Source organism: Lutjanus erythropterus, chromosome 15 (genome assembly GCF_056507025.1).
Source record: "Lutjanus erythropterus isolate fLutEry1 chromosome 15, fLutEry1.hap2, whole genome shotgun sequence".
In the NCBI taxonomy this organism is placed as follows: domain Eukaryota; kingdom Metazoa; phylum Chordata; class Actinopteri; order Lutjaniformes; family Lutjanidae; genus Lutjanus; species Lutjanus erythropterus.
The window spans coordinates 33,357,887-33,378,525 of record NC_139331.1 but is presented as its reverse complement, the minus strand read 5'-3'; the positions used below and the strand labels follow the sequence as shown (position 1 = coordinate 33,378,525).

The window sequence follows — 20,639 nt, the reverse complement described above, 5'->3', positions numbered from 1 at the left end:
TCAAGGTAAGGCGGCTCATCAATCAGTGTGGGAGCAGAGACTAATCGTGTTGACTTATTGATCCCAGCACAGCTCTGTGCATGTGCGCTTCTGTGTGTGTATGTGTGTGTCTTCAATTCCCCAATACAATGTCAAACACACTTTCCAATCATGATATAATTCCCAAAATGCATCACTGCAGCCTTAACCTTAACAAGCTCCTGAGCCGAGTCTTAAAATCCCCCTTTTCTTAACGCTGCAAAACACTTTTTCCTCCGTGGTGAGAAAACTTGTTTCCAAAGCAACTGAATATTTCTTTCAAAAAGTTTCTTCTCCAGTTTTTTTTTCTTTTAATCTCAGTGCAGAGATTTTATTATTATTTTATTATTGTTACTTACTGATGTCAACATCCTGACCCAGAGCAAACAAGAGACAGAACTACACACATTAAATTGTGTCAACTCATATCTCGTATTTACAAAAATTTTATTCGTCGCAGGAAGGAAAATATCGAGTACAAGACCAGCTTGGTTAGACAAAACTTGTTCTCCTCTCCAAAGCGTCAAATACAGCAGCTTTATCAGTGTCCATTAAGTCAAACGATGTCGTGTAAAGAGCACTAAAGTCAGCGTATGGAGAAAGTGGGGACGGATGGGTCAAACAAACACAGGACTTTGATTCAGGAGATTTGTGTCTTGTGTGAAAGCAAAAGCCACCACTGACTTCTTTTTAACCTGTAAAACATACATAAGTTACACTGCACACATGAACTTAAGTTATAGAGTTTCTTATTTTAGCCACGATATGTTCCTAAACCTGAGCACGTAGTTTTTATAGCCTAAAGCTACTCAAGCAGCTTTGTGCTTTTATTCTTAAAGTCCACCCAGACATCGCATATTTTTGAGGGGTGTTACGACTCTCCATATCTATGGTTAAATTTGACTTTGACTTTTTCTTCAAATTTTGCATCATTTGTGTATTTATGCAAGTTGAAAATATTCAACTTTAGACTTGCATTGTATACAGAAATGGACAATATGACAGCTTCGCAAAAGTGAAGCTAAAGTATCTTGATGGCCCCCTGGTGGCCGGCTGCAGTACAGGTCATGAATCATATGTCAGAGAAGAGTGCACGTCTATGAGGTGCTGTTAAATGTACTATAAGGAGTTTTTAACTGGTTATGAAACAGTCTCAGTTTAATACTGATATGACCTACATTTGCAAACCAGACCATCTGTGAGAGGGCTGGTTATTTCGATGTAGTTATTCTTAATGCCTGCCATCAGGTCGGCATGCAAAAAAAGCATTGGGAGATTCACCCATCCTGCTTTTGATTTCAGTTTTTGAAACTGAAAGCTCATTTCAATCGATTTTTGATTTACAGTTATATAATATTTATTATTACTAACTTCACTGCAGAGCCCTGCACGTGCACCGACACTACAGGGGTTCCTACAGTGTCATAGTTTGAAGAATAGTGGCGCCCTGGTGGCTCAGTTACGCCACATGTACTGAGGCTGAGTCCTCTGCAGCAGTTCAACTCCAACCTGCAGCGCTTTGCTGCATGTCGTCCCCTCTCTCCTCCTTCCTTTCCTGTCCATCTACAGCTATGCTATCAACTAAAGCTACACAAAAGACAAAAAAGCGTAGCTGTTTGAAGCATAGGGCCCCTGAACAAGCTGCCATATTTGATGAGTTGGGAGTGAGAAAATAGAAAAGTGGAAATCTTGACCAAATGTTGGCGCTCACCAAAAACATTAGGATTCTTCCTCACCAGACCATAAATAATCTGTCCAGTTGTTTTTGCTCTGGTGTTGCAACATCACCATCTTTAGTCTCCTCAGTTAAGCAGGACAAAAATCACTTACAGGCAAACTGGAGTTAAAACTCCGAGCTGTGATGCAGCAGAATCTGCAGCTCTGATTCCCACTGAGCCGACAGATGTGATGTGTTTATTTAGCAATTAAAATTAAGTCATGGAAGACTTTTAATATCGTGGCCACATGTCTTATTTTTTTCCCTAAATCTGCCGCGCCACAATGACAAATTAATTTGTATATGTTTATCCCTGCAGATTAGTCGGTGAGTGTGATGGAGAAAATAAAACTGATGAAAAAATATTCAGTGATTGCTCATGACGCGCTTATGGTATTTCACAGCATTACCGGTGTGAGTCATTTCCACCATTACTGCTGACTTCAAAGCTTCTCTGTCCGTGTGGCCCTGGGTGCGCTGCCCTCACCGGCACCCATCAGATTTAAATTCTGGGTGAATCATGCTGAGTTTTCTGCTCCTCCGCTCGGGGCTCACACGGCGCAGACAGGACATGTTGTTTACAGTAGAGCGTTGACCTGGATCAAACCGGGTTCAACCATAATCTGCTGCACACACCAATATTTGTCAGTTTTACTAAATGAGATTAAGTGAAGCAGAAACACACACACACACAGGTAGCAGTCATATTCAGAATTTACTGTCAGCAGCTGCTGATGGATCAAGCCAGCGCTGTGTTCTGTGAGCTAAAATTGCTGTTTTTCCTTCAGGAGTCTGGTTGCTTTGGGGGGAGCGATATCTGGCTTATATATCAGCAGTTTCCCATCACTAAAGGCTGTCTGATGGCAAGGTAAAGCAGCGAAAATATTCTAAATATAACGTACACTTAAACAGATATTGGCTTTTTTCAAGTGGCTAAAATAGATTTTGTTTCTCAAAAGTGGGGGCGTGTCAACCTCCATCTACTGTAGTTAACACATGATCGATAACTTACAAATCCCACTTCAAATATAGCAAACTATCCCTTCTGATACATTTTGCTGACATTTTCAGCGCACAACTTGGGAGTCTTTTTAAATTGGGGTGTTGCTTCTTTCAGGATCTGAATATTTCCTCAATCTCTTATCACACACAGACACACCCCCCCCGCTGTGCCGCGGTCGCCAGTGTAACATCGTCGTTTAACGTTATGTCAAGTACGCCGTTTGATGTTCTTGACAAGTTCTTACTCTCATTCCTGGGTGACTCGATCAAAGAGCACAACTCTACTGGATGGTTAAACTGCAACTCAAGGTTTCTCCATTATTGCCCACTAGAGCGTTGGAGTCTCCCTTCATCCGACACAGCGGGAGGTAGCTTGTAGAAGTCTGTGGCTTCCTGACCCCTACTTACACTTTTTTTCCCCTCTCTCTCATTATCTGGCTTTTATTGTTGTTTTCTATGAGTGCAAATAAAAAGTTAAAAGTAAAAAATAATAAAAAATGACTGGTTTCCCACTACAACCAAATGTGGTGGGTCCACATAGTGAAAATTATGAGACACATAACTTTAATTACACGAAAATGTCTCTCAGTATTATTTACTCTTAATGAATGCGGGGTAGTGAGCTGATGCAAAACAAAACTGCAATAATAACAATAATGCAAGACAATGATGAATGTATTTTGAAGTGTGGATCAGCAGAGAATCACCTACCTGAACAACTCCTGTGTTACTGCTTCCACAGCGGCTTCAGAGACAAACACAAAAAGATTAATGTTATAACTTCAACAATCTGCAGCCAACCAACAGTAACTGGTTGCATTTTACAGAACACTAATAAGACATAACAAGCTGTGCACTGCATCAAATTAGACAAAAACTTAATACTTTCTTTATTAGACAGTAAATAAACACACCTAATTAGACACCGTACAACTAAAGGTACACTAATAAGATGTAACAAGGCGTTACATACCAAGTAGAAATAATAGGTTTATGTTCTTTATTAGACAATATTTCAGCATTTATTAGTTAATAATTAGGGGCACATCACAACAGAACTGTGCTGTAAACTAAAGTGTATTATTTCCTCTGTTAGATCTTTATTAGACTTTGGGTAAAACTGTAGTACAGCTCTGTTGTAATGTGGTTAATACTGTCTTAAAAAGAACATATAATTTCTATTTCTTATTGTATTTGATACAAAGTACAGCTGGTTAGGTTTGACCCAATAATTGGCACGTTCCACTGTATGCTGACTTCAGATTGAAGGGGAGTTATTACCAGGCGTGTGAAAGTAATCCCTGTTTCCAACAATTTTTTTCCGTCTACCTTTGCAACAAGCCAATGTAAGCTTTTACACAGTTTACGTCACTCGAAGTATTGTTTATGTTACAATTCATATATCCTGAAATATCAGTCTCAGAGGTATCCTTATTAATATATCTGACAAACAATGTTAAAATTCCTGTTTCACCCTGATTCAGTTATTTACTCAGCTTTAGCGTTTGAGAGCTAACCAGGCTGCCTTCATTAGTACACTCTTCTAAAGTTCAGTATTCAGAGGTCGTGAACGAGGCTTTGAAAAGACAGACAGAGAGCAGACAGACTCTTACCTCTGACTCCTTTAGATCGTGTGCGATGGCGTTTTTTAACCACATTCACCTCCATCTGAAGAAGAAAACACAGGTCAACACTCTGAGACTGTGAGAGCAGAAAGAAAACATGTTGTGTTATAATTCATTATACGTGATGTTGTATAATTAGGCCGATAGAAAGAACTGTTTCTGTACACAAAGCAACAGACAAGTAAATCCATTGCAATTTCCCTCAGTTTTCATCCCAATAACTTGCTAACAGCATCCAATAGCTAACGTTACCATATTTACCAATGTATAACACCTTAACCATTAGCAACCAACTTGCGAGGACTTTGCAACCATTTTGAACAGTGGGTGGTTGTTACAGTAACTCTAAACATACTAGCACCCACTGCTAACACCTTAGCAGTGACTTAATAATCCACCATCTCCACAAGAAAGATTTGTAAAGCCTTAGCAACTATTTATAACCTGTCTGCTAGAATCTTCACTCTACGTACGTCATAACGTCACATCAGCGAGCTAAAGTTAGCTTTGTCAGTTCATTTAGCTACACAACAGTGACACTATAAAAATGAAAATTATGAGAAAAAATGTAAAAGTTCAAGGTAACTTAGTTCAACAGATTCTTTAGTTTTGAAAAAGTTTTACCAACTTATTACATTTTGTTGAGATAATTTACTTTTCTTATTTAGATAAATTTGAATCTTTGAGGTTTAGAACCCCCCCAAAAGTTGTATTTCCAAAAAATGTTGAGTAGTTAAACTGAATAATGGTTAATAATTTAATATTTCATTTAATATTCAAGCACCCAAAATTTACAACTCATTGTGAACAATTTTTGAAATACAATTTTTGGGGGGGTTCTAAAACTCAAAGAATCAAGTTTATCTGAAGACGAAAAGTAAATTATCTCAACAAAAAATTATAGTTTGGTAAAACTTTGTTTAGTTTATTTTAAAACTCAGAAGCTTGAGTTTGATTCAAGACTCAAAAGTCAAGTGAAGGAAGCTGCCTTGAAATAATGAATTTTCTCAACTTTTTTTTTAACAGTGCAGGTGCACTGTGCAAAAATATTCAGTAAAGTCTCCCCTCTAATATGACGTAGTTACAACCTTTTTTTAAATTTAGTGACAGGCCTGCATAAATCTATACTCACTAGCTTTTGTGTTTTTAACAATACTAGTTATAATTAGGCTAATTTATGAACAGTTCCTTGTTGAAAAATCCTAACATGAGGTGAATCAATAGCAGAGTAATCTTAACCCTTGGACCAGAGAACAGCTAAGCAGGAAATCTTGTTAGGTATTGGCGCTTGCACATACCGACAAACCACCTGCTCCAGATTCCTGAGACACAAACTAAACACCAAGCACACCTATGATTTTTAACAAATGTAGGTCCTTGTTGTTTTTGGTGTTGCTTTTGTCTTATTTGTCTGCTCATTCATTAAATACTGTTTCTCTTATTGCCCTGATTTTACAGCAATGAATGGAAAATATGCAAAACAAACAGTGTGACTTATTTATTCTGACAAAAACACCAGCTGGCTGTGAGTTGTAACGCTGTACCTGGTCAGAGCTCGGTGTAGCACTGGTCATGTAGCTGAAGAGTCTTTATACCAAACAGAATTTCAGAAGCCGTCTTCCAGAGTCATGATCTGCAAAAACATAAACACAGCAACGTCTCAGTTCTGCAGGATAACAGAGCGCTGCTGCAGAAATCAAACCCGTGAGCAGCAGTTTGAGTTTCCATGAGCAGGACACCGAACGCCTGTGGACAGCTTCTGAACTTAATTGTCTCTGTGAAACATATAATTATAATATTCTAATGACATTTCGACACATGAGAGACTCCCATCAAATACCATCTACACATTCTTACTGATATTTTCAAATGTGAAATTTAATTCATGCAGTCAATTAGGTGATTCTCCGGAGAGGTTGCACAGACTCACCGCTGAAAACACTTCAGTAACCTACAGCATAACATTTAATTCATTCAGTCAATTAGGTGTTTCTCTGGAGAGGTTTTACAGATTCACCGCTGAAAACATTTCAGTGACCTGCAGCATAGCCAGAAAATGACCCATAACAAGGCAAGCGACATGGATAAAAGAAGTCCTTTATCGCATTTATCTCAGTCCTGAAAGGATTTGTTGATTCAAAGGCAAGACATCTTCTTACTGCGCCAGACGTGAGATTTGAAATGCATGAGCGGTGCTTTTCGTTTTGAGAGGCGCAGAAGGTAACAGGGCATCACAAAAACCAGAGACGGTCTCACCGGACAGAAGCCGACCACAGTCTGAACAATCATTCATCTGAACATCCCAGCGTCAGGACTGAATTTAATTTGAAGGAATTTGTAATTCTGCAGCAAAAACTATCAGATTAAATGTGAACAACAATATCAAAGGGACAGTTCACCCAAAAATGAAAATTCAGTCATTATCTATTCACCCTCATGCCAACTGAAAGTTGGATTTAGGTTTTTGGTCCACAAAAGACTGCTGGAGTTTCACAGGAAAACAGTGTTGCAGAATCTCCCAAGCAATGGAAGTGAATGGTGACCAGCTTTTAAACGGAAAAACCACAGTAATCCAAGTCTCCTACTGTCTGAACTTGGCGCGTGTTGAAAGGTTTACCACACCCAAGAACAGGCAGCTCTGCTAGCAGGCTGGCAAGCTATGTTGCTAACATTAGCTAACAGGAGTCGTACTAATAATGATGTTGTGCTGCAGTGAATCAAATAATATATATATTAACTACACACAACACAAACTACAACATAGTACACTATTATTAACAGTATATACAGTAAAATAACGACAAAAGTTAAATTTAAGAGGTGGTATCATTCACAGTGGTTTATGGGATGAGTAGTTCAGTCACTTGACCATTTTCTGATCTTTTTTTGTTCTGAATTAAGTGTTTTATGGTCATGATTCATTTGTAGTTGGTTGGTTTGGTTCCAGGCTTAAAACTCTACATAAGCATTTTCTGAACTGTCAGTGGAGGGAATAAGTGGAAAATTCACTTTTGGAACTGTAGGTCTTGAAAAAGTGGGTGGTCACTGTTCGGCTCTACACAGCTGAAAAGTGCGGGGATTGACTTTGGACATCCAGGTTTCTGAAAGTAAAATAATTTTCTCACTGGCAGGTGGAGCTCATCAAGGCCTGTATAATCACAAAACTCTCCTGGTTGAATTATCAGTACAAAAGATGGATCAATCTTTGTGTGAACATGCAAGCTATCCTCCTGAAGTGCATTTCACAAGAGGTCGCATTTAGTTATACAGGCTCGCTGCACCGACAGGGCAGTTGATCGTAACTTGGTGTTTCAAAGTCTCGATTATAGTCCTGAACGGATGCATACACAGACAGCAGCAGACCCCACAGTTTAGTTCTCTATATACTACTATCTGGAGTCCACTTGGACGAAGCACGCCACACTTGTGCAAGAGATTGCAGCCTGTAGTGGCCGCATGGAAGGGTCTATGAATCAGTCTGCGTGGTCACAACAAACAGGTGGGTACGCTGATCACCACACAATGTGATGAAATGAAAAAATTCACATCCCACGGATCCTAGTGGACCCTTGAGCACTCATAGATGCGGAAATCATAATACCAGCCTGACCAACTCTGACCTAACAATTAAATCAGTTGCACCATCTAGACTGAAGCCTTCCTCTCGCTAAAACATGGCAAAAATCTTACACCTTGTCTTTACGAGTGAGCGTTTTAATTGGGAGATATATTAGGGACAGACGCAACCATTTTCTTTGGTGCACGTAAGCCTAAACTTAAGTTTGTTTGGTGCAACTGGTGTAAAGTTCGCTCAAACGACTGGTCCTAACAAACACAACCGCTTTGCACTTACCTTCTGTTTTTATGCTTTTAATTTCTCTTGAAATTGTTTTAGCACATTTTAAGTTGCATTTCAGTGCTGTATTACTGTTGGATTATTTTACATTACATGTGAATTGAAATGCTCTAGAAGCAAACTTGCATTGCCTAAGAAACAGAGTTGCCAATGGGGAGCAAAAGCTAAAAATTACACTTTGTAGAAACTAGATAAAACCTTAAACAATTCAAATCAGCTGCTTTTCAGATTCTGGGTCAGATCTGGATGACTTAAACAACTGTGACTGTGACCCCAGTTTAACTGCGTGGAGGGTATGCACATGTTGAAATCTTCATCAAAAAGCAAACTAAAGGCGAGAATCAGGAAAAAAAAAAAAAGAAGATCTGAACAGTGTACTATTAGCTCCCAGCAATTTTAAGTGAACAACATTTAACAGAGATCTTCATCAGGCATTGCCAAATTGTCTTTTGACAATGTCTGACAAAGATCTCTGCTAGATAGAAACATTGGTCAATTAAAATTGCTGGGAGCCATCAGTACAGTGCGCAGATATTCTGACTGATTTTGATCCCAGCTGCAATGATTAAGTGTTCTAAATTTGCTTCAGCTCGGATGTGTTGAAATCAATGGCAGCTGAGGCTCATGGTTGACTTGATTGTTGCAGTATGTAAAGCCATACCAAGCCATGCACCATATCAAACGTGAACTCTCAGAAACAAAAGTGGCGATGGTCATATCAGAAACCCATAAATTATCCAGGAAACTTGTGTGTGTCTATGATTAGAAAGGAATAAAACAAAAAATAATGCCACAAACTCACTCACTACGCTACAACAGACACTTGGTACTTTACTCCAAAGTTAGCAGTAAGTTGAGATTTCTCACACTTATTAATCATCGTCATTTTTCATCACCAGTGCAGCCACTGCAATACTAATACAACACAAATGCCATCCAAACAAAACTACTGCATTTTCAAATTTTTAACAGCACAAAAATTCTCACTTTGGGCTGTAATTATTACAGCAGAACATGAGCGCTCGCTGGCAGCGTTTCAATGCAAACGGCAACATAAAAGACATCAGTAAGACAACAGTTTGATGATGAAGACGTGAACACAGCTCTGCGAGCTTCTCTCTCCTCCGCTGCAGTGCAGCTCGGGGGGTTTGCAGCGTTAATATAAATGTAAATTCTGGACAGCCTCGCCTGAACTCTCAGCCTACTCCCATTATGGTGCCACAGCATACCGAGGCCGGGTGCATCTGAGGCCGCCACTCCACTGAGCGTGCTCCAACGCACCCTACATCAAACACAGTCTTCCCTCCCTCTGCCGTGAAGAGCTCGCCTGAAAAAAAAAATCTCCACCTCGCTGGAAACTATACGACTGAGTGGGCTGCACACTAAGTGTGTGTGTGTGTGTGTGTGTGTGTGTCTGTGTTCTGCAGTGTGTCCATGCATGTTCTTGTGTGCACATGATGTACTATCCTCAGCAGAGTGTGTCTCCATGAATGTGTGTTTCCATAGGCTGTGTCCTTAATCTGCCTCTGCATGTGTGTGTGTCTGTGCGCTGTAGTACTTCTATTTTTGTAAGGACCGTTTTCAGTTTGAGCAGGAGGACATTTTGGATTGTCAGGACATTTATGGAAAGTGAGGACTTTTTGAAATGTGTAGACATTTTTTTTTGGAAAGTCAGGAATCAGGATGTTCTTGAATTATGAGGAAATACTTGGAAGGACACATGAGACTTTTTGGGACATACTGTATATGGAAAGTGAAGGACAGTGCCTTTTTTATAAGGAGTGAGAAAATTTGGGGGAAGGCAATGATATTTTGCAAATTGTGAACATTTTGAAAGGACAGGACCTTTTCTATAGTGAGGACAAGTGTGATTAATTTTGGGTAGGGCAACAATATTTTTCAAGGTGAGGACATTTTTAGAAAGTAGGTAGATATGTATTTTGGAAAGTCAGGATATTTTAGGAAAGTGAGAACATTTTTGGAAGAACAGGACCTTTCATACAGTGAGGACACGACTTTTGGGAGGGCTACAATATTTTTCAAAGTGAGGACGTGGAAAGAGACAATGTTTTTGAAGGACAGGACCTTTCGTATTGTAAGAATAAGTACAATTCTGGGAGGAAGGACCATGACATTTTTCAAAGTGAGGACATTTTTAGAAATAGGTGGGTATTGTGGAAACTTGGGATATTTTAGGAGAGTGAGTACCGTTAGAATAATGAGTAAGAATTATTTTTGGGGACCACAACATTTTTCAAAGTAAGGACATTTTGGAAAGTGAAGAGAGTTTTGAAAAGTCAGGACATGTTTGAAAAGTATTGACATTTTGGAAAGTGGGGACATTTTTAGAAAGACAGAACTTTTTGTATTGCAAGGACAAGTATAATCTTTGAGGGGGGGTTATTTCAGGAAAGTGAGGACAGTTGTGGAAGGACAGGACCTTTTGTTCTGTACAATAAGAACAAGTGCAGTTTTGGGGGAAAGGGCCACAACATTTTTCAGTGAGTGAGGATATTTTTGGAAAGTACAATTATTTTTAGGGAGTTGAGACAATTTTGGAAAGAGGACATTTTTAGAGGGACAGGACCTTTGTTATAGTAAGGACAAGTCCATTTTTTGGGGAGAGGGGATTTTAGGAGAGTCAGGCCATTTTTGGAAGGACAGAATGTTTTGTTCTGTAGTTTGAGGACAAGTAAGATTTTTTGGGAGAGAGGGCCACAACAATTTTCAACCTGAGGACATTTTTCAAAAGTGACAAAATTTCGGAAGGTCAGTAGATTTTGTAGAAGAAAATTTTGGGGACAGCAAGGACAAAGTGAGGGCTATTTTGGAAAGTGAGGACAGGGGTGGACATTTCATGTCACGCAGAGCTACAGCAGGAGAGTTCGGTCAGGTCACTAGCAGTGGGTGAACAAACCAAATTAGATTTGCCTACTTCAAGAACCATTCTGCTGCAGCTATATGTTCTCTCCAACTGCTCTCTCTTCTTCTGTGTTGTCGCTAAGTTTCGGAACGACAGGGACACGGAGCATCATCGTAACCATAGCAACTCACTCTCTTGTCTGCACATGCTGCAAGAAGAGATGAGATTACTCTGAGCAGAATGCATGGGAATACATTACAACGTCATAAATTGAATCTGAATATTTTACTAGATTTGTTGCTCGTCGCTTTTTAGAAATAAAGTTGCTAAGAGGGACTGAAAAGTTGCTAAGCTGGAAACCCACATGGTGTGTGTGTGAGGGGGCGGGGATAGTTACGTTTGCCGAAAAACATTCACTGGTTCGCGTGAGCTCATAATTTATATTGAATATTTTGGCTGAAGAAAAAAAAAACACAGGAAGGCAGTGGATTAAACCATTGTGAGGGATATAAGGGGGATCGTTCAAAACACAAATGCCTGGTTTTGCATCTATAATTAGCAGTGGTGTTTTGTCACAGTATTCAATAACACTACCGTTGACTGGAAACTGGCAGACAACAATGTATTTTAATATTTTGATCAAAATTATTGACAATTCAATAGTCAGTGGGGACTTGGGTGAGGACCTTTTAGGAAAGTCATGATATTTATTTTGGAGTTTTTGGAAACTCAGGACATTTTTAGAAGGCCAGGATGTGTTTGGAAAATGAGAACATTTTGGGGAACATTTGGTCTTCGTCTTTATTTCTTCACAGGCTAGTGGATGAATAATATCAGTGAGGGTCCTCACAAGTATAAAAATACAGCCATATGTGTGTGGGTGTACACATATGTATAAGTAATGAATAGTAATGTTAGACGCCTCTCGAGTTTTTTTTTTTTTTTTTTTTTGCAGAAGTTCTTTCATTTATTTTGGTGTTACGGAAGCCTAACCTGAATTATTGAAGCAAAAAATAAAAAAAAACATGCTCGAGTAGTCTGTCTGTGTGTGTCTGTGTGTGTCTGCATGTGTCTATGGGTGTGTGTGTGCGTGTGTGTGTGTCACAGTGTCCTATATGGCTGGATTGGCGCTGTGTGAAGAGGAGCTTCCTGCTGTTTAGTATTCAGTCCGACACTCTGCCTGTCTGGTACAATATGATGCAGAGCTCTATACTGAGACACACACATACCAATATACAGGTACGCACACACACAAACACACACATTCAAATACTTATACTATCAAACACACACACACACACACACACACACACATGTAGGTTCACCCACTTTTCCATAGAAATATAGGAACATACACTGTGATTTTTCTCTCTCAAGAGATACTGTGCCACTTCAGCAGCTGCCTGGTGACTGCAGCGCCCCCTGTAGGTCAAAGCCAACACCGCATCTCACACTGATGTCCCAGGTTTTTTTTTTTTTTTTTTCTTATTGCTCCAACTGATAATTTAACAACCACATTATGTGCTCGGGACACTATTAAGTAAGCGATGATGTACAACGAAGTGTGTGAAGCAAATAAAGTCGAGGATTTTCCTCCATTGAGTCGATTATTTTCCATATTAGGACGTCTCAGAGATAATAACGTGTGGTCAGTCCCCACAGGAACAAAGAGACGCCGTGGTTAAATACTTCTCCGTGTATTGGTGTGTGTTTGTCATCAGTTTAACCCCTAATTTGGCAAATCTCACCTGTCAATTAACTGCTAACAGAGCCTGCAGCATCTGCACTGTTGCTATGGTTACCTGCAGTTTAATATAACTTGAGAACAGTGGTTAAATTGCTTCTGAGCAAATTACGGTGCATCTATAGGTGCCTCAAAAGTAAAAGTCTGCCTGCCAATCAGAAACTTCCATTTGTCTTACTTTGTGAAAGTGCTGTTTTTGTTTGTTGTTTTTTTCTGGATTTGAGACACCAACAAATGTTTAATCAATACTGTCCTTTAAGTTTTTTGCCCCATAAAGGCAGGAAACAGGGAGGATATTAACAAGGTTTAAAAGCAAAACCTTTTATATGAGCCACAGACTATTTTTATAGGAATATCCTCAAAAAGGACAAAGTTTTGAAGACAGACAGAGACCTGTTGGGAGTTGCAAATAAGCAAACTGCCTCCCAATTATATAGCAACAAGGCTGACTTAAGAAATTATATTAGTTATGAATAAATTATTATGGAAAGAGGGAGAAATCACAAGTGCACCACTGTGGCTATTTTTTGCTCTCCATCAGCTCAAGTTTGTTCACTTCCACTTAGGAAGTAGTGTAACGTGAACTATGCAGACCACAAGGTTTCAGACAGAGCTGAATTTAAGTAAAAATTACTTCATGGTGCAGAGTTCTGTTACCTGCTGGAGCAGCTTTTTAAAGCTACCAGTTTTTAACTGGGTATGAGACTCAATTTAATACTGATGCCTCTATATGACCTACATAATTCAACAAAATCATCAGCGAACAGATATTATTTCTATACACTTATTCTTAATGCCTTCTTCATGGCACTGAGTCAAATTCTCCTTGATCAGATTAAATAAATCTGTAAATAAATTAGCAGGAGGAGATTTTAATGTCTATAATTTTATTTTTGACATTATATTTTTTGGTTGTTATGATGGAGAAACCCTTCTGCTTTTGTCCACAGTGGTCTCCAACATCAACAGAATATGAACGAGCTCCTTGTGGTTGCTTTAAGTTAGTTTTGATGAGGAGAAATGGGATCTAGGTGTCTATTAAAGCTGAGATAAATAATGTTAAAAAAGTGCAAGTTTTATTTATCTAACTGTTGTTACAACAGCGTTTTAATGGTAGTATATGAAGATGTAGCGAGGCCTAAGAATCTCCTGAACACATTTCTTGTCCGCGCTCAGTCCAGAAAAGTGTTTTTATGAGTTAATTTTATGAGTGGGTTACAACAGAGGTGCAAGTCATTGTTTTGCATCAAACAAAACTGGAAGTTGTTGCATCTCTGTCAGTAATTTTCGACCAGAACACAGTTTTTGTATGCAAACAAAATTACTTTTGGTATCATTTTTTACACCTGAACCTCAGCAACATAATGTCAGTTCTTTGTGGTTCTCTCCTGCAACTTGATTGGATGCTGTCGGATTTGCTCAAACAGAAAATGAATCATGTTAATGTCAGTTGATTCATGTCGTCTTCTTTGGTCTTGGTTTCAAGGATTTTCAAGTCAAAAGGCTCAAGTCCAAGTGAAGTCCAGAGTCATTGGTGTTAAAGTTACTGTATAGTTTAAAAAATGCCATTATTGTTAGAAGTTTTATAGAAAATTTATTGGACGACTCAATTACAAACCTAAAAATGATTGTTAGTCACATGTCACAAATCCCTAAAAATGCTCCAGTTTCAGTCCTGAAGAGTCTGCAACACACAAACACAAACACTCACAGGCAAATGTTTGTGAGCCCAAACAAAGAACAAACACACACACACACACACACACACACACACACACACACACACACAGCAGCCAGGTGAGGTGTGTGTTTGCCACAGAGCTCGACAGCAGCTCAGTGTTTTATTACAGCAGAGCACTTTTATCAAACCCAACAAACAGAAACACCTGGTGTGTGATGTGACGCTGCAGTGCACAAACCAAACAACACAACCGAACAGAGACAGAGAGAGAAGCAGCGCTACTTCAGGTCTGTCTGCTCTTCTGTCTCTCTGCTCTTCTGTCTCTCTGCACAGCAACAGAGAGTTTGTGTTATTCTGAATATAAACACGAGTGACACATAAAATGGAAAACGTTGATTGGCTGGTTTATCCACTAGTTTGGTCCAAACTCAAATATTGAACCAACTATTGGATCGGATGCCGTGAAATTCTGTGCAAACATCTGTGGTCCTTAGAGGACCAGAATGACTCTGGCAATCGCCTGATTTTACATTTAGCGCCACCTGCTGGTCAAACTTTTCACTTCTCCAGTGAAATTGCTCAACATCTGCTGGATAGATTGGCACCAAATTTGTTTTTTGCCAAATAACAGATTCCACTGAATTTGATTTGTCCACTATTTTTGGTTTACGACCAAAGTAATTTTGTGTTTTGAGCTAATTAGCAAAGCAAGCTTGCAAACGCACTAAACTACAATGACAAACATAGTAAACATTTTGTCTGCTGAACATCAGCATGCTGATGTTAGCATTCAGCTCAAAACATTCCTTGTTTTCTGTGTATTTCAGTTAAATTTAGCCACTTTTTCTTGATAGAAGAAGCTAGAACTCTGCATGTTCCTCATCAAGACTATCCTTACACCACTGGTCATAAATTGACGCTCTTTTTATATTAACCCTGCAAGGACCTCCTGTGGAAATGTGAGTTAAAACTGGTTTATGTCAGCATAAACAGCAGGCCTGGCACAACTTTATTATTCACTACTAGTGAAGTCAATGGTCATAGCTGGATACTTTCAAACTTGATCACCATCTTTTCTTAATCCTTCAAACCAAGAAGTTTTTAAGCCAAATGCCTCGGACACATGACAGAACTTTCAAAGTTCAGATCGCTGCAATGTTCACACAACTTTATCTCTTTATTCAGGAACCTTAAAGTTGTTGTGGTTCTCACACTACATGACCAAGCAGCAAAACAAACTCTTTCACCAGGATGAATCCCTGTGGAGTCTGTCTGCTCTCCAAAACTATGTTTTGTGAACACATACTAGAAGTAAAATTAGATCATTAACACTGAGACATCAGTGTGCAGCATGTTACTGTTGTTGCTTTTGGAGGTGGAGGTGGACTTACAACTACTTTTTGCTCACTTTTTCTATATCTGGGCTTTTCTGGCTGCTGTTCTGGTGCTCCTCTGTTTCTCCTTCTCGACTCCTCTCCTCCCCCAGACCGTGTCTGCTCTCGCTGGCTGTAGCTCGCTGCTAACCCCACCAGACACGTCCGTATTAAACCTACTTTACATCTTTCGGGTATCTGCGAGGCATTTGCAAGCGTCTTTGAAAAGTTTACACATAGTGATCAGTGCTCACGGGAGCGTGGGCTGCTTTGCCTCTGATCTGAGGGCCTTTGTCGGCAATTGCCAAAAACTTTTGACAAGTGAAACATCAGGGGTGAAATCCTGTCAAGTAAAATCTGCTTGAACCTAACCAAACAGTTACCAGCAGAACAGTTAGTTGTAACCGTTTTGGAAGGCACTGACTAACAATGTTGTCCTGTCATTACAGGGTTCACTGTTCAAATTATTTGAAATTTGACTTTGTTTGCTGCACACCTTTCAAAATGTCTGTGAAGATTCTCAGTCATCCAGGTCGTGGTATTTGCTAGGGTTATCGTAGTCAACTGGACTTCCTTAGGTTCCAGTTCCAGGTATTTAACCTCTGTGGACTATCTGCAGCTCCTCACCTGTAAACTCTTGGATGAGAGGCGAAACGTCTTCAAGAGCCTGAACATGTCCAGCTACCTATGACCTTTCAAAGCACAATCAGTGAGACGACATCTGTACGTGACAACGAGCCAGAAGAGACCATAGACATGTAGAAGTGAAACAAGCAGAGGAGGGAGAGACTGATGGTTGAGTCTTGAAAGGAACCTGCAAAAGATCTCACAAGAACGATAATCTTAATGTTTGTACAACGTCACAATCAAGATGTAAGGCTTATAAACCTCACGTGTTTTGCAAATCAAGGGTTCCCTTCCTGATACGTCCAAGAGTGGTGGAAGAAAAGTGTTTCAGAGTTCCCCAAACTCTATAACACAACATAAAAATATCATGATCTTGCTAGTAAATGTAATGCCTGGCAAAATGTCAACAGTCAGATAAGGCTACAAGATTTGTGGATCATATAGTTATAGTTAGCTAAAGCCAATGCTATAGTTAGCTTAGCCATTTGTATAACAGGCAGACAGGCAGCATAACGCTGTGCTTCATCTCTCTGTTCCTCACCTCACAGTGAGCGTGCAAAAATTTCTTATCACATGAAGGCCCTGTAAATGACAAACTCCTGGATGCTATACAGAAATAACAACAGTAGTCTCTACCAACATTGCACACAGCCTATAGGCTGAAAAGAGCTTTACAAGTGTCCAATGAGGTCGACCATCTCAGCCTGACAGGAGCTGCTGCCTGAGAGACTCAACTCAGGGCAAAAAATTCCATTTATAAACCCAGCTGGGCTCACATTAATAAAATAGTATGCTGCCTACATGGATAAAGGCCAAAAAAGATACAGTACATTTACTCAGTACCAACATTTACTGTACTTAAGCACACAGTGCTGCTACTTTACTTAAGTGTTTCCGTTCCACTTCTACTCCACTACATTTCACAAGCTAATACTGTATATTTTACTCCACTACTCCAAGCACTTACTTTCCATATTAAGATTTTACATAAAATACAGTTCATTTTTATAGATTAAACTGTTAAAGACACATACAGCTGCTAAAAAAACCGACACAATGGACCTTTAATGCATTTCACTGTGACTGCCAGCAGCACAGTTTGTACAGTTTGTGGTGTAAACACACACACACACACACACACACACACACACACACACACACACACACGCACACACACAGCTAAGCCTGGTGTGACAGCCCCGACTCCCTCCTGTACATCAGCCCCACTCCTGGTTTCCATGGAGACTGGACTGATCGGGTGATTAGCCGCATCAATTAACCTCTGACCAATCACGGAGGGAGCCTGAGCAGCAGCAGCTGACTGTGATTTGCAGATAGGATCACAGCTGAATTCAGACATCTGAACACTGCATGCTAAATAACAATGAAAGCATATGGGAGTTCTGCATTTGCATAGTAAATTACATTCCTGCACTGGGTTTGTTTTCGGTCTCATCTTTCATAACCAACTCCAGAGAATCATTTTCTGTGGTTGTAGGTTTTTAAAGCACTTTATTGTCTGTTTAATTTGGAAAAATTAATCAAGATTTTGTTTTTGTGTTTGTTTGTGGGCTTAAAAAATGGGAAATTACTTTGTTTTTCTGTTTTAATCTTGATGTAGGTACCCTAACTACAAGAAAAAAAAAACTCTTTCTTTCTTTTTTCTGTTATTTTTAGTCTCTTTTTGAGATTTCCACATTTCCATTTTGGAAATATGAGAGATACATGGGCCCACTCCACTTGTGAACTCGCCTGATCCCCCTGCAGGGGTTTACTGGCCATAATGAACCCTGATACACTTCATGTTCACCCTCTAAACCCTGTAAACGTGGAAATCTGAAGGGGCCGCGCTGCAGATTTTCACGCCTGGACACAAACGCACCGCCGGCCTGCTCGCCCCGGCTCGATGACCAGGTCTGCGGTGTCATGTCAGCACTTCAGAAGAGATAAAGTCCTCTTCAGCCCTCAAACTATCTTCTGTCAGAGGATATTCACCTCATAGCAGGAACTCATCTGCTGTGAGTATCTGCACACAGTCACAGTATTAAATGTCTGCAGGCTACTGTGTCAGTTTTACTTTGAATTTTACTTTTCATGACGACCACATGCAGCTGCTTCTGTTGTCAGATGAATACAGAGCTGCAAAAAAAAAAAAAATGTCAGTTGGTTGAACGGTGGGGGGTTCCTGAAAAACACGACGCTGCCTCCCATAATTAAGTACTTCTAAATAAATCATGCAATTGAAAATAATGTATATATTTAAACACACAATATGTAGATTCTTCCATTCTGAGTCTCTCACGTTAAAACAGTGACGAAAGACATAGTTTGATGACATCATGAAGTGGCACGGGATCATGGGAGTTGTTGTCTTCATTGCTGAAGAAAGTCTATGGACAAGGTAATGTATTAAAGTTTTATTTGCGTTATGTTTACTGTCTTCCTTCCTCACTCTCTTTTGACCAAACCGATGTATCCCGTGTTTTCCCAAATGTTATAGCAACTAGCAACTAGCTAGCAACCGCCAGCAGGAAATGCACAGTTTCTCTGAATAAATTATGGACTAGGTCGACCAATATTGGAAACATTTAGAATAATGACAAAATATAGTATAAAACACACAGTATGTCTAGCAATTTTAGATTGGGACGAATGATATCCTAACAAAAAACTCTCGCATGATGGAATATTTATGTCAGCGTAGTGTCCAATGCTGGCATCCTGTAGTATCTCCCTGGAAACAGTATGAATGTTGCGTACTACTGGTTTCATACAAAGTTTTTAGACATACTATAAAATCTAAAATACTGTTTTAGGATACTAACTGTCATGTTAGTGTGCAATTTTGGTTGCAGTATTTTTTTCCCTCCACTCCTGCCTACTTGCAGTGTCCAGCGTGTCTGAAGGAAAAAAAAAAACACTTCAAAGACACTTACTGGCCGTGATATCACACTTGACACCATATACTGTAGATCACGTGTCAAACTTAAGGCCCTAAATTTATGTGGTCTGCGAGAACTTGCAAAAAATACAATGAATGCAATAGAGCTCCATGCTGCGTTATGGAGGCACGGTGTCCATAAACTACATGTCCCTGAATGCATCCCAATTTATCTGCGCACTGAAGGCTCCTAGACGTCAACATACACACTGTGTCATTATCATATAGCCGTTTCCAGCAGTAACACACAACCCGAGTGGCTGTAGCTGGTAATGTTAATAGCAGCCTATCAAAATGCCGTCATTTCATTTTTAAGCAAATTTATATTTTGTATTTGAAGCCTTTCTTGTAGGCTACACAAACTGAGTTACTCCGTCTTGTTATTTTGATTTTATTACTTATTACTACTTTGTATATATATTTTTTTAAATAAATTGTATGTCGTTATGTTTCCTATTTTCCTTTTACTTTCAGAGTTAGTTATTAATCATTATTATAATTATTGTTATAACTAGTAATAATCAAATGCAGGGGTAACTATGCTGCATGGTAACAAGTATATACTGTATATTTATATTACATTTACAACTGGCCCTCTGAGGGCAACCATAATGCCAAAGTTGAGTTTGATTCCCCTGATATATTTCTAAAGAAGAAATTGCAACTGTAACTGACAGGTGTCAGAGCACGAAACCAGTGATCTTAGATTCAGATTATTTATTTAATTTAATTTTTTTTTTTTTTTTTTGGGGGGGGGTAGTTTTATGTCTTAAATAGAAAGGACAGCTGAAGATATGACAGGAAATGGGAGAGAGGGGGAATGTCACGGAGCAGAGGGCCACAGGCGGGATTCAAACCCATGGCCACTGCAGAGGACATGGGGCGCTGAGCTACCCAGGCGCCCTTCAGATTACTTTATTGTCCATTAAATTCACATAAAATGGAAATTTATCTATGGCAGTGGCATATGGGGAGAACGCACAACAATACAATCAAAGCATAACTCCAGATTAGACAAATAAAATCTTTAAAAACCTGTTTAAGTGGTGCTAAAAAAGCTGAGGGAATCGTTCTTCCACTGATCTTAACAAATCAAGACTCAACAGTCTTACAAAGGCATGAGCCTCAGCGCAAAAAACAAAACAAATAAATATGTTTAACCCAAACCGTATTGTGACCTTAGAGTCAAAAG

General features: G+C 39.4%; 1 protein-coding gene across 5 annotated transcripts in view; it reads right to left on the bottom strand.

The window, feature by feature from the left end:
* Nucleotides 1-20,639, bottom strand: part of myt1la (myelin transcription factor 1-like, a) — a 103,716-nt gene that overhangs the window by 70,184 nt on the left and 12,893 nt on the right. For all 5 annotated transcript variants that reach the window (XM_084737764.1, XM_084737769.1, XM_084737767.1 and 2 more), the window contains exons 2-4: nucleotides 5,907-5,995; nucleotides 4,351-4,405; nucleotides 3,449-3,482 (exon numbers count right to left, since the gene is read on the bottom strand). In XM_084737764.1, the coding sequence (XP_084593890.1) occupies nucleotides 3,449-3,482; nucleotides 4,351-4,405; nucleotides 5,907-5,936 (119 nt within the window). In that variant the 5' untranslated portion in view covers nucleotides 5,937-5,995. The remainder of the gene's footprint in view (nucleotides 1-3,448; nucleotides 3,483-4,350; nucleotides 4,406-5,906; nucleotides 5,996-20,639) is intronic.